This window comes from Aquarana catesbeiana, linkage group LG05 (assembly GCF_042186555.1).
Source record: "Aquarana catesbeiana isolate 2022-GZ linkage group LG05, ASM4218655v1, whole genome shotgun sequence".
Taxonomy (NCBI): Eukaryota; Metazoa; Chordata; class Amphibia; order Anura; family Ranidae; genus Aquarana; species Aquarana catesbeiana.
Window position 1 is genome coordinate 225,827,705 of NC_133328.1, and position 23,693 is coordinate 225,851,397.

The 23,693-nt window shown below is 40.5% G+C and overlaps 1 protein-coding gene and 1 long non-coding RNA gene across 4 annotated transcripts in view; one reads left to right on the forward strand and one right to left on the reverse strand.

Moving 5' to 3' along the window:
* COBL (cordon-bleu WH2 repeat protein) overlaps positions 1 to 23,693 on the forward strand; it is a 586,035-nt gene that overhangs the window by 174,000 nt on the left and 388,342 nt on the right. For all 3 annotated transcript variants that reach the window (XM_073630596.1, XM_073630595.1, XM_073630597.1), the window contains 2 exons: positions 2,757 to 2,967; positions 12,654 to 12,882. In XM_073630596.1, the coding sequence (XP_073486697.1) occupies positions 2,757 to 2,967; positions 12,654 to 12,882 (440 nt within the window). The remainder of the gene's footprint in view (positions 1 to 2,756; positions 2,968 to 12,653; positions 12,883 to 23,693) is intronic.
* The window catches only part of LOC141144676 (uncharacterized), a 71,901-nt gene that overhangs the window by 16,242 nt on the left and 31,966 nt on the right, over positions 1 to 23,693 (reverse strand). Inside the window, exon 2 of the long non-coding RNA XR_012244438.1 lies at positions 13,655 to 13,792. This is a non-coding gene — a long non-coding RNA (uncharacterized lncRNA). The remainder of the gene's footprint in view (positions 1 to 13,654; positions 13,793 to 23,693) is intronic.

Sequence of the window (23,693 nt, forward strand, 5' to 3'; positions counted from 1 at the left end):
GCTACTTATAAGAATTTAGCCAATTGTTAACTGTAGATTTCAGGTGCACCTGCCATTAGAGAGCTTTCTGGACTGCAATTTATGCCCTTCCCTTCTGAAATATTAGGTCCCTGGCTGTCATGCTTATGCTTTGGCTTCAGCTTTTGCTTAGGATGGGTTTGCACTGTTGCTATGTGGCAAATGTTACTAAAATACACAGACACGTTATGCGCATCGAAACACAGCGGTGCCATTCATTCTTAATGTCACCACAATTTATCTTACCAATGCACCTGCATTGCAGTGCAACGCAACGAACAGTAATATATTGTGCATGCACCTGTTTTGGTGCCTCAAGCTGGCCATAGATAGATGGAAAATTGGCTGATTCAGCAGGAGTCAATCTAATTTTGATCCATCTGTGGCTGTTCCCACTCAAGAGAAGACAGTCCAATGATAGACTTCTCTCAAATTGAACTGTTGGAAAACTTTAATTTGATCAGCTCTTAGTGCCAATCTACACTGATCAGTGTATACTGATAACAGAGGAGTCCCCATTATCATAATAGCACAGCAGAGAGGATTTCTCCATCCATCTTGCTCATGTGGATGGGGGAATCCCTTCGTTTTTTTTTTTTTCCATCAGCTGATGGAAAAAAAATATCCATGGTATAAGCCTGGTACACACTATAGGTTTTTTTTTCTTCAAAAACTGTCAGCTTCGGTCGGAGCCGCTGTACTCACTATGCAAAGTAAGTACAGCGTTCTCCCCTACTGAGCTGTTGTGTACTGACAGGGGGGTGCTTCCCCCCCACCCCGCCCACCAGAACACGCTGATCGGGAGTCGGTTAGCTGCTGGTTTTTTGAAAAATTGACAATTTTTATTTAGTTTTCCAGAAAAGAACACAAACATTGACATAAAGTACAAGGTGATACATAATAATGTGCAATAGGTATTTCCAAAGAAGAGCTCAACTCCAATAAAAGTCATAAAAAAAAAAAAAAAGCTGGTTTCTCTGTACATATCTGTCTGATTGATGAAAGAGGACTATATTGGCTAGGCAAAACCTTAGTCATGTACTACTGGTCGTATACCTTGTACCACAGAACAAAAAAGAGATAGTTAAAAAAAAATAAAAGACTAGGAGGTATAGAGAGGAATAGAAAAGGGGGGTTAGCAGAAGGTCTAGAGTGGGATGAGTAGGATTGGATAGAGAAATAGGGAAGAGAAATGAAAGCAATGGAGCCGCGTCCTGCCCCAGGAGCCCAGCCCCCCCCCCACCGAAAGAAAGAACCAACACCCCCAGCCCTGTCATATGAAGATTTAGGTTATGGGGTTTTCAAAAAGGACCCATATTTGATTATGTTTCTCAAGATTGTCATTTAAGGAGGTTGTGAGATATTCCATCCTCTTGACATCCCTGATCCTGGAGTGCAGTTCCGATATCGAAGGTGGTTCCCTCTGCTTCCATTTTAGTGCCACCAAACAACGTGCGGCAGTTAGTATGTGTGATAGAAGTTTCTTGGATCTTTTAGGGAGAGAGATTGGTGGGAGACCCAGCAGAAAAACCTTCGGATCGAAAGGCACCCCCGCACCAAGGATGGACCCAAGGAGAGAGTGAACCATTTCCCAATACGGCGCGATCAAAGGACAAGTCCAATCAATGTGGTATAATGTCCCTCTGTCATTATGGCACCGCCAGCAGCGAGAGTCAGTCAGTGGATATATGGAGTGGAGCAAGTCAGGGGTTTGGTACCAATGAGCTGCTGGTTTTTTAAACTCCTGGCTTCTGTTGGACAGACCAACATACACAAGGGCCAAATGTCAGTGTTTTTTTATTTTGAACCGGCAAATGTCTCCCATCATTTGGCCCGTGTGTACCCAGCTTTAGACAAGCTATTTAAAGAAAAGGCTGCCTTTGCAGAACATATGTAAACATACATGCATTGACACACTGCAACAATATAAATCCAGCCTCAGGAATTCAGTGCTTAAGTGTGCTATGGTGCTCTCCATTCTTAATGGAACTCCAACTTTTTTTAATCTTTTTTGTATTGTCCAATGATAACAGATTCTTAAGCCTGGCTTGGCAGTTAGAAGATCATTTGATGCTTAACTAATTGAAACTAGCATGGTAATTGACACTTGCATAATCACACAATTTTATGCTCAGATAACAAAGAAACTCTGGGATTATACTGTACCATCCTTTAAAAAGTTACACCTGCTTTTATCATATACTTCCAACTCACCTATGGGTCACTGCAAGATGTAAATATATGGTGTGACTGTACCCTTGTTATACAGATTATCTGGTGGTAGAGGATCTAGGGGTTTATTTACGAATGGCAAATCCACTTTGCGCGCTGTAGATCCGAGGGGGACATGCAAGGATAATAAAAAAAAAAAATCAGCATTTAAGCTTGCACATGATTTGATGATAAAATCAGCAGAGCGTCCCCTCATTTTAAATCTACCCCTCAGATTTACAGCGACTGCACTTCCAAGTGCACTTTCAGTGCAATTTCAAGTGCACTTTGCACTTGTAGTGCAAAGTGGATTTGCCTTTCGTAAATAACCCCCTTAGTCTGCTAGAAACAGTCAGTGCTCAACTGTAAGTACCCAAATTGCAATCAGATTGTTGCCACAGACGTGACCTATTTCTAAGGACTGTGTAGAGTTTGAAGAATACCAGTGATGTTAAATGAGTGTTATAGACATACAGAGGAATGCACTACTAACAATAACACCTTTTGGTTCTTTTGTTTTTTTCTAGTAAAGCCGTGATGGACTTTCTAGTAGACCTGTGCAGCCAACACCACTTGAATCCCACTCAACATGTTCTAGAAGCCCGTTCTGGAGCATCACAGCAACCTTTTCTTTTAAGGCCAAACACTCTTATTGGGACTTTGGATTTACAAACTATTTTTCTGAAGGAAAAAGTGCAAGAAGTGAAAGTAAGAAAACCGGCTCCAAAGATTCCTGAGGTGAGAGGATCAAGTGAATGTAAAGTCTTGTTTTTTTCAATAAAAATAACAAACACGTTATACTTACCTGCCCTGTGCAGTTGCTTTAGCACAGAGCAGCCTGGATCCTCCTCTTCTCGAGTCCCTCTTTGGCTCTTCTGGCCCCTCCCCCCCTTTGAGTGCCCCCACAGCAAGCAGCTTGCTGTGGGGGAGTTGAGCCGAGCTGCAGCTCCGTGTATCCATTCAGACACAGAGCTGCGGTTCATGCATAGAATGCATGAAGATAACAAAACCTTCTGCCTTTACAATCCCTTTCAGATGTTTTGTGCTAAAGCAAGTGAATACCTCAGCTCCAATTAATGATTCTAAACAGATGTTAGACTGTGCTTGTCACCAATCTTTTACTAACATTTACTTTTAGATACTAAGAGGTTGATTTACTAAAACTGGAAAGCACAAAATATGGGGCAGCTGTTCACGATAGCCAATCAGCTTCTAACTTCAGCTTGTTTAATGAGGCTTTGATAAAAAAACCTGGAAGCTGATTAGCTACAATGCACAGCTGCACCAGATTTTGCACTCTCCAGTTTTAGTAAATCAACCCTTAAAGCGGAGTTCCAGCCTAGGGAAAATAAAAATAAAAGTCAGCAGTTACAAATACTATAGCTGCTGACTTTTAATATAAGGACACTTACCTGTCCAGGTAGCCGGCGATCTGTCCATCGGCTTCAGGTGCAGGTGCCAACATTGCAAGTAAGGGAAACCAGCAGTGAAGCCTTCAGGCTTTACAGCCAGTTTCCCACTGCGCATGCGCGAGTCGTGCAGCACTTGCTGAATGGTCCCATCATCTTCCTGTCATCTTCTGTGACACACACAGGTCCCAGAAGGCAGTGGGGGGGGAAGGAGGAGGGCCGGTTGCAATCCCGGAAGTGACATACCTCGTGTCAATCCCGGAAGCGACATACCTCGATGCAGCCACATAGGACGGACGCCCTGATGAAAAAATGCAGAAAAGGTACCAAAAAGACAAAAAAAAAAAATGTGAATATATACAAAAACTAGGGGGGGGGGTGGGCATTGTTTGAGACCGAGTTGTCTTTTTGCCTGGAACTCCACCTTAAAGCGGAGTTCCACACAAAAATGGAACTTCCGCTTTTCGGAACCCTCCCCCCCTCCGGTGTCACATTTGGCACCTTTCAGGGGGGAGGGGGGTGCAGATACCTGTCTAAGACAGGTATTTGCACCCACTTCCGGCATAGACTCCCATGGGAGTCTATGCCTCTTCCTGTCAGTCTGCACTGTCTCCTGGGAAACACACAGCTCCCAGGAGATAGCGGGGACCAGTTACGATACGCAGCGCGACTCGCGCATGCGCAGTAGGGAACCGAGAAGTGAAGCCGCAACGCTTCACTTCCCGATTCCCTCACCTAGGATGGCGGCGGCAGCTACCGAGAACCGAGCGGGTTCTCGGCGTCGCCTGCCGACATCGCTGGACCCTGGGACAGGTAAGTGGCCATGTATTAAAAGTCAGCAGCTGCAGTATTTGTAGCTGCTGGCTTTTAATATTTTTTTTTTTTGGCGGTTTAGGTGGACCCCCGCTTTAAGTGTTCAAGGCTTTGGTGGATATTTACTAAAACTGGTGCACACAGAATCTGGTGTAGCTCTGCATAGTAACCAATCAGCTTCTAACTTCAGCTTGTTCAATTAAAGTGGAAGTCCATGCAAAAACTAAAATCCCTGCATCTATAGCCACCAACATTCTAACACTAACCTCTCTAGCCCTGAAAAGAAAAAAAACATTATACATAACTTTTCTGAAGCCGATCCGACCCGATCTGCAGCGGCGGAAGCTCTGCTGAATACATGTCTGACAACGGCTGGGAAATTAATTGGAAGTGACGTCACCCATAGAGTCACTATGGGGCTTCCGTTGATGGATGTGTACTCTGCACCCACCCACACAGCGAAGCCGTGGCTGACAGCTCAGCATGGGATCAGAGCTTCCGCCGCTGGAGATCAGGTCAGATCGCCTGCAGAAAACGTAAGTATACTGATTTTTTCTTTTCAGGGCTAGAGAGGTTAGTGTTAGAATGTTGGTGGCTAAAGATGCAGGGATTTTTTGCATGGACTTCCACCTTAGGCCTCATGTACACTGCTGCTGGTAAACAGATGTTCAGAGGCAGTTGGATGCCTTTTTCAGCTGCCCCTGAACTCATCCAATGTTATCTTATGTGTACATGTACACAGGTTCATTTAATGTTGTTTTTAGGCAGTTGCGTTTAGAGGCTTTTCTTTGAAGGCAAAAAAATGAATTCAGACGCTGAAGTTTCCGACGCTAAATGCGCGTAAACGCGGCACCGGCGTTTAGCCGTGTTTTCACTTAGAATCGTTTTTAAAAGGTGCCCTATTTTTTTTACATTACAAAACCTAAGAATGGTGGCAAACAATTAAAAACCACAAAAAAATATTTTAAAAACTTTTAATTGCTTGCAATGCTTCATAAACGATTTATATACCCCTTATCAGCCCATGATCCAATCCAGTACACCACTAACATTGCTGTACATACATGTTGGAAAAATATCCTACAGACATGCGCTGCACAATCAATGGATGAGTCCAGTAGCGACGAACTCTGGTCTTCACGCGCAATTTCCGACGTCTTTCCAGCTTTATCAACAGCAATGTCAGGAGCATTTCCTCACATATGCTTATTATGGGATCCATAGTAAAAGCACCGAAATTGAGGTAGATACAAGTACACTGCTGTTCTCTCAGCTGCTGCTACTCACTCTGGTCTCACAGAATGGCTGAAATAGTTAATTAATACTGTTTTTTGTGCTTTGGGAGGGTCTTAAGAAGTTATCTTAAATAAACGCTCCTAGACGCGAATGCGGAAAAACATGACTAAACGCAGCATGCAAACGCGGCTAAACAGACGTTTTTAAACGCCGGTTTCAAGCTGTCAAAAAAATTGTTCAGAAGAGGTTGCCTCAGCGTCCCATGTACACTAGGCCTAATGCTCCATCATTATTATTCCAAATTGTGCATTTTCATTGCCTTGCAAATGATACAAATAAATCAGAATCACTCACAAGCTTCTCTGTGGAGGCTCTACAATAACATAAAGCCAGGTTATGTTTTAGGGTGTAGTGCTGTCTACTTGCATGATCTCAGAACTGCTGTATTTGATCTTCCCAAATCCGCAAATAGGTGTTTAAAATGATGAGTAGTAAATATGACCTGTGCATTTCTCTCTAGGAGAGGATAGGCTTATTTTAATGAATCCCAGATTAAAGGAAAGTTTAATGTTTCTGATGGTTTACTTGTATAAAGGAAATTACATTAAAAATGCTTAAGTACACATACATATTCTTTTTTGTGAGTGTGCAAGTGGTCAAGCCCAAGAACTGAAAATGTCATCTTTATTGATCTTAGTGTTTTCATGCAACGTTTTCTTGTTATATATTATTTTAGGCATTAATAAAAATCACAAGCCAATTAAGTTAGAAGGGAGCTGTACTGTACATATGCTCTATGGCTAGTACAATGCATTCTGTATTAAATGTAGGTCTAGATTAAGCTCATCATAAAGTTTAAGGGTATTCATACACATTCATAATTATCTTCATTTTTTGATATTTGCTAAATTTAGGCCTCGTACACACTGGACGCTTTGGCCGTCTTTCCTAGACGCGTGTAACATGTGTAGGTGCATCAAGCATTTTTCTGCCAAAACACTGCTGCTCTTAGATGCACTGGTAGTGGGTTTTTTCTGCTTTTAAATGCCCCTGCCTCTAAACTCCTCTGAATGCCTGTGTGTGCATGAACACATAGGCTAATATGTAGGGGCATTTAGAGGAAGAAAAATAAAAATGCCAGACGTCGCTAAGAGCAGCATTCAAATCATCCAGTGTGCATGGAGCCTTATTTAGAGAGCAATTCAGCAGTGTGTACGCTGTCATCCAGAAAATTAAGAAAAATGTTGGACATTTTTACATTTTTGTTAGATTTTGTTTCATTCCCAACGCTCTGGAAGTAGAGATCAGGGGAGTGTCAAAAGCCACAGCACATGTAACTATGTATGACTATTTGCAAGAGTTCTTCTGGCAGTTGGATTGTTGTACAGAGAAAAATGGAAAACAGCAGATCAGTTTATAACTCTCATTAAATCTGGGCAGAGCAAACTAATTTCCCAGCTTTCACTGTGTTATACATGTGCTCCTACAATAATCTTTAGGAACTGTAAAGCAAGCCATAGATTATACAACTTTTCTTTCCTTCTACCACAAGTGGAAGGAAAGAAAATTCCTTGATTCCCCTATCAACACATTCAGTTTTGATGGGGGAGCCTTCCATTCTTGCAGAAAACAATGATCATTGCTAGCGGCTATAGCTGGCAGCAGTGATTGCATGCAAAAATAGAGTCAGGCTGGTTGTACTGAGTCAATCGATGAATCGACTTCAGTGCAACCAGCCTGGCCATAGATGGATCAAATCTCGTCCCATCTCTGCTGAAAGGTAATGTGTTAGCACACTATCATGTTTTAGACTAATGTTATTCAAACTTTCTTTCAGACCCAGCACCCTTTAAAAGTATACAAAATCTTGAGGCGCTCCAGTCTAAAATGTAAAAAATATATATGTTATTTATCTATAGAAAATCTGAGGCTGGGACAATGCAAACAACATCCTTGATGAAAATAACTTTACATCAAAAGCCCCCCCCTTCTAACCAGAGGTTCCCCCCTTACATCAGAGGTCCTCCCATCACATCAGAGGCCACCCATTACATCAGGGTCCCGCCTTCACATCAGAGGCCCCCTATGACATCAGAATGAATGAATGAGTGACTTGTATAACGCTACCTATGCGAACTGAATCACCTCAGGGCGCTTTTGCCGCCATTGTCCATCTGCGGTATAGCGCGGTCCTTTGCCCCATGGGGTCCCGACACGCTTACAAACACATACAACATACACATATTTGGCCATTTTTTCGACAGGATCTAATTAACCTACCAGCATGTCTTTGGAGTGTGGGAGGAAACCGGAGTACCCGGAGGAAACCCACGTAGGCACAGGGAGAACATGCAAACTCCAGGCAGATGGTGTCGTGGTTGGGATTTGAACCAGCGACCCTATTACTGCTAGATGAAAGTGTTATCCAAGACACCAGAGGTCTCCCATCATGTCAGAGGCCCCTGTCACAAAGTCCTTTTTTCATATCAGAGCCCTACTCTTTGGCTCCAGCAGCACAGCAGAGGGCAGAATGTGGGAGGAGTCCCACTTTTTTCATCTCTTGAAATCTGGGGGGCAGCCCTACATGCTGCCTGCCCCGGATCGAGTCATGTGCTGCCATGGTGTCAGCCAGCTGGCCATCATTATCATAGCAACAAATTATGTTGTTTGTTCTGCCCTCAGAGTGTCATTGGTTGATTAATTAACATTGATTAATGTTACTGAATTACTAGGATTCCTTTTTATCCACTGTGCAAAAAAAGTTATTACTTCAAGCCATCCTTATCTCTCTAAGCTATGGCTGGTGGGAGAAGTGGGATGGTGCATGGTCATAAAGTGTCGCTGCATTACTATGCAAGAATGCTGCAAGTAACACCCAGAAATTACCCTAGCGCTATTATGCTATTATGACAACACTCGCATACTGTTGGGAACAACTACACCATTGACAGCAGCTTAGATGATACAAGTGATACAAGGAGTCATGCAGCCTTCAAAAGGAGCAGCTGTCAAAATAAAAATATTCATGCAGAAGGGGAAGAGAAGAGTGATGTGTTTTTCATCAAGCCATGATACATTGCATGTGTACTTATTGGAAATATGAGAATGGAGTCCAGTTTTAAACCATTAAGCATCATGCAGCCCCAAAAAAAAAAAAAAAAATACTGGCTTGACAAGCATGGGTTAGTTTTAGAAAAATGAAGCGCCAAGTATCTATTCTAGGGTTAAGTACTAAGTGTTCAGGTAGTGGATGGTTAAGTGTTAGTGTTGTGACTTATTGTAGATTATACGTTTTTTACTGTTTTGGGAGCTGCAGATGCTTTGTTTAAACCCCACACCAAAAAAGTATGGCACAAAGATTTTACTGCAAGTGTTCCCTATAGCCTAGCAATATTCAGCAAAATAAATGTTACTCTGTCTAAGTCAGTGGTTCTTAACCTGGGGGTCGGGACCCCCTCAGGGGTCAAATGACAATTTGCCAGGGGTCACCGAATCCTGTGTTGTTCCTGAAGCCCATACCGCTCTCCCAGCCTTCTCGCGGCCGCCTAGCAGGGCTGACCCTGGAGCCTGTGGCCGCCCAGCTGGGCTGTTCCTGGAGGCCACCCACTCAGCCTCTTCGCAGCCGCCCATTCAGTTCACGGCATGGCTGGGGGGCAGAGACTAGAGATCAGCTGACTAGTAAGGAATGTGAAGTGGGAGGGGCTGGAGGAGACCCTATGTCCTAAATTTCGGCATAGGTGTCACTGCTGCAAGACACCTCAGAGCTGGAGACACAGTGAAGCCGGAGACACAGTGAATAACACTACCTGTGTTTAATGTTGCCATTAAAAGTACCCACTACAGTTCTCAGATCAGCAGATGACCTTGATCAAGAGCACCTAAGTTGGCTGATCAGAACTCCCCCCAGCACTGCCACTGATCCCACCCCCCACCAGCACTGCCACTCATCCCATCCCCCCCCACCACCACCACCACCACCAAGGAGTAAGAGAAGGAATACAAATAGAGAATACATGGAAGGGAGAGGAAAAGATGGGGAGGAACAAAGAAAAAGGAGAGAAAGAATAAGAGAAAGAACAATAAAGACAGCTAGAGAGAGGGATGGGAAAAAAAACTCCAAGACATTAGGATAGAGAGAGATAAAAGGGAAAGAAAGGAGAACAAAGAGTAGTACATCCTAAAATGTACCATAAGGGGTTTTAATACTGTATGAGTGGAAGGGACTCAGGGAGCTCTAAATGTCCTTGGGTTAGGGGTGCAAATTACTTGTCTTCCCTTGGGTGCTGACAACCCACGCTATGAAAATTTTACTGTTAGGGGTCCCTACAACTTGGGAATTTTTATCAAGGGCTCACGGCCCTAGAAGGTTGAGAACCTCTGGTCTAAGTACTACATTTCATATTTGCATTATTTTTCCACATTTTCTTGAGTTTGATCATGGATACAAATTACAGTGCCTTGAAAAAGTATTCATACCCCTTGAAATGTTCCACATTTTGTCATGTTACAACCAAAAACGTAAATGTATTTTATTGGGATTTTATGTGATAGACCAATACAAAGTGGCACATAATTGTGAAGTGGAAGGAAAATGATAAATAGTTTTGAATTTTTTTTACAAATAAATATGTGAAAAGTGTGGCATGCATTTGTATTCAGCCCCCCTGAGTCAATACTTTGTAGAACCACCTTTCACTGCAATTACAGCTGAAAGTCTTTTTGGGGGTGTCTCTACCAGCTTTGCACAGCTAGAGAGTGACATTTTTGCCCATTCTTCTTTGCAAAATAGCTCAAGCTTTGTCAGATTGGATGGAGAGCGTCTGTGAACAGCAATTTTCCATAGATTCTCAATAGGATTTAGGTCTAGACTTTGACTGTGCCATTCTAACACATGAATATGCTTTGATCTAAACCATTCCATTGTAGATCTGGCTGTATGTTTAGGGTCATTGTCCTGCTGGAAAGTGAAACTTCGCCATGGTCTCAAGTCTTTTACAGACTCTAACAGGTTTTCTTCTAAGATTGCCCTGTATTTGGCTCCATCCATCTTCCCATCAATTCTGACCAGCTTCCCTGTCCCTGCTGAAGAAAAGCATCCCCACAATATGATGCTGCCACCATGTTTCACGGTGGGGATGGTGTGTTCAGGGTGATGTGCAGTGTTAGTTTTCCGCCATACATAGCGTTTTGCTTTTAGGCCAAAAAGTTCACTTTTTGTCTCATCTGACCAGAACACCTTCTTCCACATGTTTGCTGTGTCCCCCACATGGCTTCTCACAAATTACAAACGGGACTTCTTTTGGCTTTCTTTCAACAATGGCTTTCTTCTTGCCACTCTTACATAAAGGCCAGATTTGTGGAGTGCACGACTAATAGTTGTCCTGTGGACAGATTCTTCCACCTGAGCTGTGGCTCTCTGTAGCTCCTCCAGAGTTACCATGGGCCTCTTGGCTGTTTTTCTGATTTATGCTCTCCTTGTCTGGCCTGTCAATTTAGGTGGACAGCCATGTCTTGGTAGGTTTGCAGTTGTGCCATACTCTTTCCATTTTTGGATGATGAATTGAACAGCGCTCCATGAGATGTTCAAAGCTTAGGATATTTTTTTTATAACCTAACCCTTCTTTAAAAACTTCCCCACTTCTTTATCCCTGACCTGCCTGGTGTTTTCCTTGGCCTTCATGGTGCTATTTGTTCACTAAGGTTCTCTAGCAAAACTCTGAGGGCTTCACAGAACAGCTGTATTTATACTGAGATTAAATTACACACAGGTGGACTCTATTTACTAATTAGGTAACATCTGAAGGCAATTGGTTCCACTAGATTTTAGTTAGGGGTATCAGAGTAAAGGGGGGCTGTTGAAAACCATTTACCTTCCACTTCACAATTATTTGCCACTCTATGTTGGTCTATCACATAAAATCCTAATAAAATATATTTATGTTTTTAGTTGAAACGTAACAAAATGTGAAAAATTTCAAGGGGCATGAATACATTTTCAAGGCACTGTAACTGGAAAAGATAATAACGTCAAATAGTGGCAGGTTTTATTCATAGACTTTATAACCTCAGTTGGCTAAAGATCATAAATGAACATTTACTGAAATGTAAAAATTATTCATAAAACATGCAATTTGGAAGCCAAGATAGATTCATTTTCTCAATTTTATGTATTGCAATTTGGTTGAAAATCCATAGTTAATGGTGAATAAACTGATAGATGGCCTTATGAGATTATTTGATTATGTGTAGCTTTCTTCAGAATCAAAAACAAAAAAAATAAAAATAAATAAATATCTTACTAATATGCTGTAGTGTTCAGAGCCTTGGGTTCAATGCATGGCTATACTGTATATTTCAGAATTAGGTTTATCTATAAAGGATTTCCGTGCATTTGAGCAGCCAGTTTAAGGTATTGTTTTTTTTATCCAGGCATGTCACGAGAATTGTATTATGAGCACTGTGAGTACTGGAGTTTATTTCAGTTGGCTTTGTTTTGTGTGAAGCAACAATGTAATGCATATTTTTGTACTACATCTTGCATAATACAAAATGCTTTGTTGTTTTTTTTTTTTTTATCCCTAACTGGGTACATCCTTTAGCTTGTATGACTTCATCATCACTGATGCATAAAGACTTTCAAGCTTCTCCTTTACTCAGGTGAATCCTCCTAACACATTGTCAACATGCCAGGCATAGGAAATGTAAAATAAATCCAGGTGCGATTGTGCTTTTCATTTGTGTATTGAGCACCTTTCAGCTTTGTACACCCAGCCAGCCAGCTCTTTTTTCAATTGACCTGATCCACCCCCTTTTCAAGCTAGATGTTAATGAGTCACTGGATCTGTATGAAAGGTATCAGGTGAACATAGGAAGACCATTTTGCTTTCCATCACACTGTACAGTGGCAGAATGTAGACAGGGTGGACAGATTCCAATGGTTTGGCCTTTGTGTTTTGTATTCCCCAGAAAACTGTCCGGCTGATTGTTAACTATCTTGGCACCCAGAAAGCTGTTGTGAGAGTCAATCCAGCGGTGCCATTGTTGAACATTCTTCCAGCTGTGTGCGAAAAGTGTGAATTTCATCATGAAAATGTCACCCTGTTGAGAGATGCAATCAGCAGAGAGGAACTAGACATGTCCCAATCCTTGAATGATCTGGGTGTTAAAGAGCTGTATGCCTGGAACAACAAGCAAGGTAAGTGGCCAGTGACTCAAAGTTCCATTTAAAAACCTTGTGTATTTCCTGTATATTGCTACTATAATTCGTAAATTCCAAATTGTTCACATTGGTCTACTTCCTTTTCAGAGACATAAAAGTCAATGCTATGTTTTTGAAATCTTTAAAACATCTGCAGGATAACTAACATCCTAGGGATTCTCTTACATATTCTATTAAGTGATCTTCTCTTTGTCGTTTAATATTTGTTTAAACCAATGGCTAACAGTTATAAGAAAATAATTCAAGGTAGATTGCAATACAGCATAAAGGCAGATCATTTTTTTTTTTTTTAAGGGAGGTAATTATGACAAAGATGTGCTGTGAATTTGTTATTTTTTTTGTTTTATTTTTTATTCACAGATAGATAATGTAGAGAGTTAAACCGTGTGAGTGTACACTTCCCTCCAGACACAAACACATACCTTATCCAAGCAATTTAACCATAACTAAAGTACAAGAATTCACATGGTAAAATTCTAGCAGTTCATCTACGACAGGACCTTGGCTAGTACTGGCATGAATGGACTCTGCATACCACAGTAAGCAGTAACACCAAAAAGTGTGAAATACCTAATTTCAGTGAAGTCAGACTGAATAACTGTTATTGTGGTTAAATGGAAATACTATAAACAGCTGACTAAAGATTGATCATTTGAATGTTGGCGATGTGATTTTAAATAGAGTACAGTCAAGAATAGGCAAAAATCTGAATCTCCACCCATAAGTTATAATAATTGTGCAGCCTTACCTCTCAGGGAAAGATGTACTGTAAGTGCTGCTATTCACTTGTTTCCTGCGCCTGTCGGAGTAGAAATGTCAGACCAGCGTAAAGCTGCAAGGCCCTCATATAAAGGCCCACTGGTCTCCTTCAGAGCTGTTCGAGATGCTGGAGGAGAGGAAAAAAAGTCAATAAGTAATAAAAAAATAGCTATCCATGAGAGTTAAGGCTTCACTACTATAACAATTCAAATGTAGAGATTTGGAACATATTAAAGCCATTCCATTTTATGTCTTTCCATGTTAGTATTGTCTGGCAGATTGTGTCTGGTAGCCTTTGATGCTGGACAATGCATTGACGTGCTAGGACTGTGTGCGTAACTGTGTTATATTTGCTGGACTACCAGTTTAGAGACTGCCTTTGTTCTTTAATTTTGTTCAAGTGGCACTAAACTCTGGTTTAAAAAAAATTGAGGGGAAAATGAGAAATGTGTTAGCTTGTGGAGGACGTTACACAGAGATAGAAAACCACAGCAAGAAACAACTTATTAAAAAATAGATTACAAGGCCTCTAAGCTGTGGAAGTGTATGGATTATTTTTGGAGACTAAGGATAGCATTTTGTATCACTTTAAAGGCTAAGTTTATCTTTTTAAAACATGTTACACCAGTATATAGGGGGTAATATGTCACATGTTCGAGCTCCTCACCCCCTCTCCCCCAAACTCTTCTCCTGTGACAGACGGTGGGGTTTCCTCTCCCCTGCAGCCACTGACATTTGAAAATCATCACGGCAGCCCGTCATTCATTTGAATGCAGAAATTTCGAGTCCCGTCTTCCACCACAGCAGATGGCTTTTAGGTCCCAGTGGCCTGCGAGGCCGCTCATGAGCCACCTCATAGTTCATTGACACTTCTTATAGCTTAGAAACTGACAGCCTGTACAGAGCCAAACATTGCACTGGCAATTCCCTGATCGCAGGTGCAATTCTTTGCAGACTCTTGTGAAAAAAATAATAAATGCACATTTTTTCCCTGTAAAATGTGTTCATTTATTATTTTACCCATAAAGGTGGACTTATCCTGAATCCAATTACTGCTATCTGAAACATAATATCCGTTATAACCAATTAAATGACATTTGTTTTATTATCCCCCAAAAATGTTAGGGCAATGTAAGCATGGTAGATACATGTCAAATCTAATTCTTTATTATACTGGGAGTTGGGAGTTGTTAACATGGAGACCAAAGTAACTCCACCCCTCATACTGGGGGAAGGTAATGAGAATGGCTGTTGGATTTATAAGGGGTCAAAGAGGGCATTTACTCTGGGCCCACTAACAATAAGGAGCCCCTGCTATACAAAAATATAATAAATACATTTTTTTAAATTTATCCTGGCAAGCAAAACTTTGCCTGCAATAATCTGTAAAAGTTTATGCTCTGGTATTGTAACAGTTTTAAACAGATTTTGGCAGCTCAAGTGAACCACAGATATAGTGCTTACCCCCTTGAGGAAAGTAGTCTACAATTAAAAAAACGTATGTGCGTGTCCTGACTACTGCATAGTGGTGTTGTGTCATGCATTTGTAAAATGTGTCACTGTCACTGAGAAAGTACACCAACTCCATAGGTATTGATTAGTTGGTTAGCTTAAATAAACTTAGAAGGGTTGAACTGACAGGCTCATAGTATAATTTTGTTGTGTAAATTGTTGAGTCAGCCATTGTTATCTATGGAAACTAAAGAGTATATGGCAGCATAGCTATATTCTTTGTAATTCTTACCTAAAAATCTACTTGGAGTATTGCTAGCATGTATTTACTGGTATTTACTATAGATATTTAAGTCATGTCACTTACTAAGTATGTATAGCTTGTCAGTTCCAGTGACATGCAATAAACAGAGTTTGATGTGTAAATACTGTAATTTGCCATGCATTTTAATTCCTGTGTATGAGGGACCCACTGAACCTCAAGTCCTGCAGACCACCTAAATTCTAAATCTGGCCTTGAGACTAGTCTAGGCCTGGGCTCTTTCAGACAGGTGGACTCCACCAGCAGATCTGCCTGCTCATCAGGGGATCTGTCTGTTGATCCCCGCTGAGCAGGCGCATGATAGGTCCATCTCTGCTCTGCTTATGCAGAGCGGACACCATTGGATAGAAACATACCAACTGTCCGTTTACTTCTGACTGTCATCTGATCCGCCAGACGGATGGGGAACGGATCCCTTATCTATCTGTTTTTGACAGATAGGATTGGAGGGTGTAAACGGACACATGTCCCTTTACATCTATTGCTCCATAGAGGGCAGTGGACGGTCCAATCGGGCCTACCAAAAAAATTGACAGGCGAACCCGATCATCGTGTGAAAGGAGCCTATGAGGTCAAAATTTCATGTCATTGCCTCCCACCATTTGTTATCTACAAGTTGACTGCAAATAAGTACACTTTCCACAATTTTATTTATTTTTTTTTTAAGTGGGATGTCAAACTGGTGGCCCTCCAGCTGTTGTGGAACTACAAGTCCCATCATGCCTCTGGGAGTCATGCTTGTAACTGTCAGGTGGAGGGCCGCCAGTTTGACACCTGTGGTTTACTCTACGGGTCAATTACAGTATTTTTTTTTAAGGGTAATTACTTTACCAATAAGGCCTTAACTATAGCATCTGCATAGCAGTATGCAAAAATGCTGCAGGATGTGGGTACATAGAAATGCCTTGTATAAAATGATTACAAGATATGCCATATGATATTGTGCTTTGAAGTGTTCCCATTTGTCTGCATAACTTAGCTTTGTAATGGATACTAAAGCAGTATAGTTCGTTATTCACCTTTTAAAAAGGTACAACTGTAGTAGGGTGCAAGTATTTTTGAACCCTTCTTTTGAATGGTGTGATTAAACTTACAGTAATGCTTGGAGAAATAATTAGATCGATATATATTTTTGTGTTGTTGCGGTTTATATTCTACAAGGTGTTCTGCATGTTTTACACTTGTATTATTTCTATTGTTGTCCTTGGCTGGTATGATAGCATTAACCAAACAGTACCAAGACAAGAGAAAATTCCCCTAGTGGTGGACTTTAAAGGCACATGTAAAAACATATAAGGAGTTTATGAGGTATGTATGACAAAATTATTTTATTCGGTTTACAAACAATTCTATATTGGAAACAATGTATTAACAAAAAGACAATAATTGAGTAAGTCTATATATCCATAAAAGGTATACAAACAGACTGTATTCTTTCATTAAATTCCTACTTACATTGGTATTGTAAAAGCTGACTTGGCATTCCAGAATAATTAAAAACAAAGGCACTGACATTGTCTGTCTATCCAGCGTATTCCCGATTGTGGTGGGTACAGGTTTAGTCACATATTCCAAATACCGTTACTTATGCGTAACATAATAAAATTTAATGCGTCTAAGTGTAGAGAAAAATTATTTTTCCAAAAAGAAAATGGAAAAAAGGGCCCAAAAATGGGGGGGCCTGTACAGAGGTTTTAAGACCTGGAGCTCCACTGAGGCCGAGGGCGGATCCTGCAAAGAGTATAGTAATACACATATGTAATACCCAATCATTTTAATCGTGAATTAAAATGGATGCTTAATTAGTAATAAAAGTAAACCATACCTGATAGTCATTCAGTGGATGGTTCAAGAGAGTGTATATGAAGTGACTGATATTGGTTCAAGGAGTATGTCTTGGATAACTGGGGGTAGTAATAAAAAAAAGAGATAGGGGTGTAAGAGTACAGTTCATTAGATATTAGTTATCCCGCAATGCATTGATAGTAATCAATGCATTGAGGTGTATCAGTATCCAAACACGCTAATGGCACGAAATCACAATAGATTAGTATAGTATAAAGCGTAAAACACTTACACTTTCTGGTGGTCTCTCTAACTCCAACCTTGACGGGGCTTCCTCTCCAGCCATTTATATGCTGTGCTTAACTGTGAACAAATTTCCGTTATATATGATCAAAGATTATGATAAGACACATTGCGATTCAAAGTATCCCCGTCTTTCAGTATCAGTAAGATCTTGAGCCGACAAGAGAACACCCAGCTGACTTTCAGCACTAGGTTGCACGCTATTATTTAGAAATTTCCATCGTCTTATTTTCTATCTAGTCCCATACGGGGTACATTTTTAAGATGTCGTCAAATTACTACAATGTATGTTCTACTAGGTCCATTCATATGTTCATGAAATCTTCCATTCTGCACTCATGCCCTAACACTTGTTTCATCTTTTGACCCTGATCCATACCTATGGTTGATACTATTGATTATTGCTGCATAAATTTCTTCTACTTATAAACATTACAAAGGTGTGGTTGTACTATCTGACGAACATCCCCAATATGCATACTTTTTACATTTCTTGACGTTGTTACTCTGTAGAAAAACTTTTCTAGCATTTGGATTAGTCGTTATCAATAATGGTCTTTTTTTTTCTCCCCTCTCATTCTATTTTATTGTACCCTATTTATATCCATTTTTGTGTTTTCCAATGTCATATATAATTTGCATATTGAAATTGCCATCTCATCCTGTAAGATTTTGTCTGTCAAATATCAGTTTCCCGACTTTTTTCTTGTGGCAGTCTCTCATTGAATTTCGAACCTTGAGCAAATTTTTTCGCCTTGTTTTTTACATTACAACACTATACCATACTGTGGACCTGTAACTCGCCCAGCACGCAAAGCCGTCAGGGTTTTTCTTTGTGAGGCTACAGTGTAACTCCATCTCACACTGGCCTCCATCTTGCGACCCCGGTGGACATGCGCAGTCCGTCGGGGAAGCTGAACGTGTCGGCGGGTGGAGTAGGCGTGGCCACGTCCCGACACGTACACTCGCGCATGCGCGCTAGGGACTTGGCGGCGTTCGCTCCGCCCGGGGGGCCATACTAGGCGGACCTGCCCCTCCTCCGTGTCTGACAGTCAGCTGCTGCCTATTCTTATCAGCAGCTGATTGGGGAGGAGGGCTATTTATACATAGACACTGCTCACGCCGAGACATCTGCTACAATCTGCACTCTGCAGGATGATCTCGGCCTGAGCAAACCTCCAGCTTCTGGGTGCTAAAAGTAAGCAGTATTTCCCTTTATTTTATTTTATTCATTACCACTATTGGATCTAATCTTGAATCCAACCTCTACCCATGTCATTTCAGTATGCAACTTCTGCATTTATATTCACTATATAATGGGGCAGTATTTAGTTTGAATTCATTTATTTTCCATCTATCTAGTTTCCTTTTTACACTGCCTACTTTGATTGACTTGAAGTGGTTGTTATATTATCCAACCACTTTCATGTTTTACGTTTTATACTATACTAATCTATTGTGATTTAGTGCCATTAGCGTGTTTGGATACTGATACACCTCAATGCATTGATTACTATCAATGCATTGCGGGTTAACTAATTTATCTAATGAACCGTACTCTTACGCCCCTATCTCTTTTTTTATTACTACCCCCAGTTATCCAAGACATACTCCTTGAACCAATGTCACTTCATATACACTCTCTTGAACCATCCACTGAATGACTATCAGGTATGGTTTACTTTTATTACTAATTAAGCATCCATTTTAATTCACGATTAAAATGATTGGGTATTACATATGTGTATTACTATACTCTTTGCAGGATCCGCCCTCGGCCTCAGTGGAGCTCCAGGTCTTAAAACCTCTGTACGGGCCCCCCCATTTTTGGGCCCTTTTTTCCCATTTTCTTTTTGGAAAAATAATTTTTCTCTACCCTTAGACGCATTAAATTTTATTATGTTACGCATAAGTAATGGTATTTGGAATATGTGACTAAACCTGTACCCACCACAATCGGGAATACGCTGGATAGACAGACAATGTCAGTGCCTTTGTTTTTAATTATTCTGGAATGTCAAGTCAGCTTATACAGTACCAATGTAAGTAGGAATTTAATGAAAGAATACAGTCTGTTTGTATACCTTTATGGATATATAGACTTACTCAATTATTGTCTTTTTGTTAATACATTGTTTCCAAAATAGAATTGTTTGTAAACCGATATCCACCCCTGAATAAGGAGGTCGAGTAACTCCGAAACGCGTTGGATGCAGGGTGCAAAAATATTGGTATCAACTTTATATCTGTGTACTAATATATGATTCACATTCCCCACTAAGAATCTTCTTTATGACATCTTTGTCGCTTGTTGTTTTTACCATGTTTTCTAACTAATAAAATAATTTTGTTATACATACCTCATAAACTCCTTATATGTTCTTTTACATGTGCCTTTAAAGTCCACCACTAGGGGAATTTTCTCTTGTCTTGGTATATTTGAATTTTGGATGTGGCACAACCTTGCAGCTTACAGTCGATCCACATACCTTTCATTAACCAACAGTAGCCGTTTTATCTAGGTTTGTTTTGTTCATTGCTTTTTATATACGCTAAACACACTGCCATTTAAAGGCCATTAGGATAGCATAACTTTTAGCATGCTCATAACATCTGAAATAAAGGTGTATTTTGTTTTGCATGCACCCAGGATTTCACCCTCGCATTTACATCTTTAATCATTGTTAGAATGCGATGTTCTTTCTATATTGCTCTTGGAAAAAGAATGACACGTTGTAGCCACATACTATGTGCTGGGCATGCAGCCAGCGTAGGCAAACAGCTGTCAGTGAAATGTGCTCTGGACTTTGTGTAAGAGGTGTGTCAGGGAAAATCAGCCAACATTCTCGCTGGGTGTCTCCCATAGGAGCGGCATGTCGGCAAATTCCTTCATGAATATATTCTGACTTAATTGTTGGTATGGCTGAAAACTGAAAGCACAATACATATTCTGTTTAACCACCCTGGCCGTATGATTATGACCGATTTTTGCTGCTCAAACCGGTACAATGTTTTGCATGGACATTTGGCGTTTTATATTGTAGGCCTGTAATTCTAGTAGACATCCTGGGTATGATAAAGTTTGAAAACCAAATCATAAATTATAATATAATAAATAACTATAAATAATTATAACAAATAATAATAATAAAAATTATTCAATAATGTAATCAAATCAAAAACACTGAAATTTGCTCAGTTGCAGAATTGTCGCTGTTGTTACTTTCAGTGTTTGATGACGAATTTCTCCACGAATCACTATCGCTCAATTCTGCAAGTTTATTCTAATTTATTATCGCTGTTTTTTAGCTGGTCTAAAACTGCTTTTGATGTAAAGGGACACTTTTTGGTTGCTATGGACAATCTCCTGTTTCCAGGCAGAAAGAACAGTAATAATATAAAACTGCATGCAGGGCACTGGAAAAAGCACTAGGGACAAAAAGGGATGTCCCTATGCGTCACAACGCTCGTAGGGAACGGAGCTTGGCACTGCGATGAATCAAGCGTAGGACGGTTCGCACACACAGCAGGGAGACATCGCAGGATCCTGGGGACAAGGTAAGTAACTTTGCCTGGATCCTGCGATGCGATCCCGAGTGTGGCTCTGGGTTACCGCTTTTGGTACTGAAAATTCACCCCGATCCACACTCGGGAATACCGCTAAGGAGGTTAAAGGCACAATACACTTTACATGTCAAAGCATTTATAAGCATGATTTTATACTTTTGTTTGAATATATGTGTGTGATATGTACATTGGTAGGTAAAACGACACCATCTGCCTGGAGTTTGCATGTTCTCCCTGTACCTGCGTGGGTTTCCTCCGGGTACTCTGTTTTCCTCCCACACTCTAAAGACATGCTGGTAGGTTAATCTGATCCTGTCTAAATTGGCCCTAGAATATGTATGAATGTGTGTTAGGGACCTTAGGTTGTAAGCTCCTTGAGGGTAGGGACTGATGTGAATGTACAATGCATATGTAAATCGCTGCATAAATTGACAGCGCTATATAAGTACCTGAAATAAATAAATAAATATAAAAATGTTATATATTGCAACCTACTAATCTTTAGATGTGGTGTCTACATGTGCTTTTTTTTCAGGCTCAGTATATTTTCTGTATGTACAGGAAAAAAAAAAATACTGTTTATCGTTCAGAATTCCAGTAACTTCCTGCTCATTGAACTGATAAATCAAATAATATTATCAGTTTCCCCCCATATTTTCTGTAAACTACAGAAGAATGTCTCCCTATGAAATGAGGAGGGGAGATGGGGTTGGTTTGGTAGTTTAAATCAGGAGAGCAATCTAGGGTAATAATGTTGCTCTTTCATTGATGCAGTGCAGTGACTGAGCTTGGTCACCCTGAGACAGGAAGTGTGTTACTTGAAATAGTGGATCAATGGTGCAAAAACTTTAGCTAGATAATCCTTTTGTACTTTTGAATGAGTTATCAAAACTGTACTAATAATATCCCAGTGAGGCATCTGGGTGATATGTGAACTGCTAACTGAGGAACTACCACAAATCTCAGAATGTGAAAGTGCTAAAACTAGATACTTAACTAGTACTTAATACTTGAAACCTGAAGGTCAAAGTGCCACATCAAAGTGTTATAGTCCAAATGTGGTTTTATTTCAACTTTATAATGGGAGCAACAACCAATGCTTTTTGAGGGGCACACATCACCCCTTCATTGGGGCTTAATAGGATAACTCATTAATGCCCCAAAGCTAAACTGTACTGGAGTTTCAATACAGAGTTTAAATAACAGTTTGTGTTCATACCAGCAGGTTCCATATCTTTCTAAGCCCTGACGAAGGAGGCAGTGTTTGCCCCTGAAACACGTTGGATATGGGAAGTTTGTTACTGGCAGGATCACCAGGTGAAAATAAATATCCAACTTTCCAAATCCTGACAGATATAATTTATTGTTACACTTGACCCCTGTGCTTAGATATCTAAGTACTGATTTAAAGGTGTAAAGACCTGAGAACTCCCCGAACCAGCTGCAAACGCTCTATGCTAGCTGCCAGATTTACTCTTCTGCAGTGGCTTCTGGCTTAAATCAAGAAAGCAGCTCAGGTTAAAAAAGCTGTGCAATTCTGTAAACACCAATACAACAGTTACCTTTGAGCCACTCCTATACCTGTGACCAGATTTGGATCTTTACAAAGTCACAGTGTGCAAATCAGAACAGGCTCATGTGGTCATATAGCAGCAAACAAATCCAGCACAAATCTTGCAAGCTTAACATTTCTAAGAAAGGCACTATGTATACATTCAACTAGAAGACACAAACAAAGGTGCAGAGAACATCATTTATTAAAGTGCACATTTTCACAATGACACTGATGCAGGGTAGAGGACCGGTTTCATTTTGAGACACCTTGGGAATCATGAGATACAGAGGGAATATGTGCGATAGGTCTGCCTTTATTGTGAATATGTAAGTGCATTATTTCTATAGGATGTATTTAGTAAGTTATGTGGTGCACAATCTGGAGCTATTTGTTTTGTGCTTGCACCCATTACTTGACCCATAGTTTGTACCTTCAACCCAAAGTCCACTTCTACCACTGCCTTTTAGAAAACAGAGGTACCCTATTACAGAGATTCTATTACATGGTGACAGGTTACTGAGATGCTACACAGTTACAGAAATACTGCTTAGTCTACTAGCCAGGGAGAGAAAGACTAAAGGTTGCTCAGTAACAGAAAAGACTGCCAATAGACTGCCCAGTTGCAGTTTAATTACAAAACCTGAACAAGAAGGAAGATGTTATGTGCCATTGAAGGCTTATTGTAAAATTAATCTCTCTTTCTCTGTCCCTTGCATGCATATACAGTATATAAAAATCTCTCTCTATATAATAGAATATATATATATATACACACACACACACATACACTATCTCACAAAAGTGAGTAACCCTTCACATTTTTGTAAATATTTTATTATATCTTTTCATGTGACAACACTGAAGAAATGACACTTTGTTACAATGTAAATTAGTGAGTGTACAGCTTGTATAACATTGTAAATTTGCTGTCCCCTCAAAATAACTCAACACACAGCCATTAATGTCTAAACCGCTGGCAACAAAAGTGAGTACACCCCTAAGTGAAAATGTCCAAATTGGGCCCAATTACCCACTTTCCCTCCC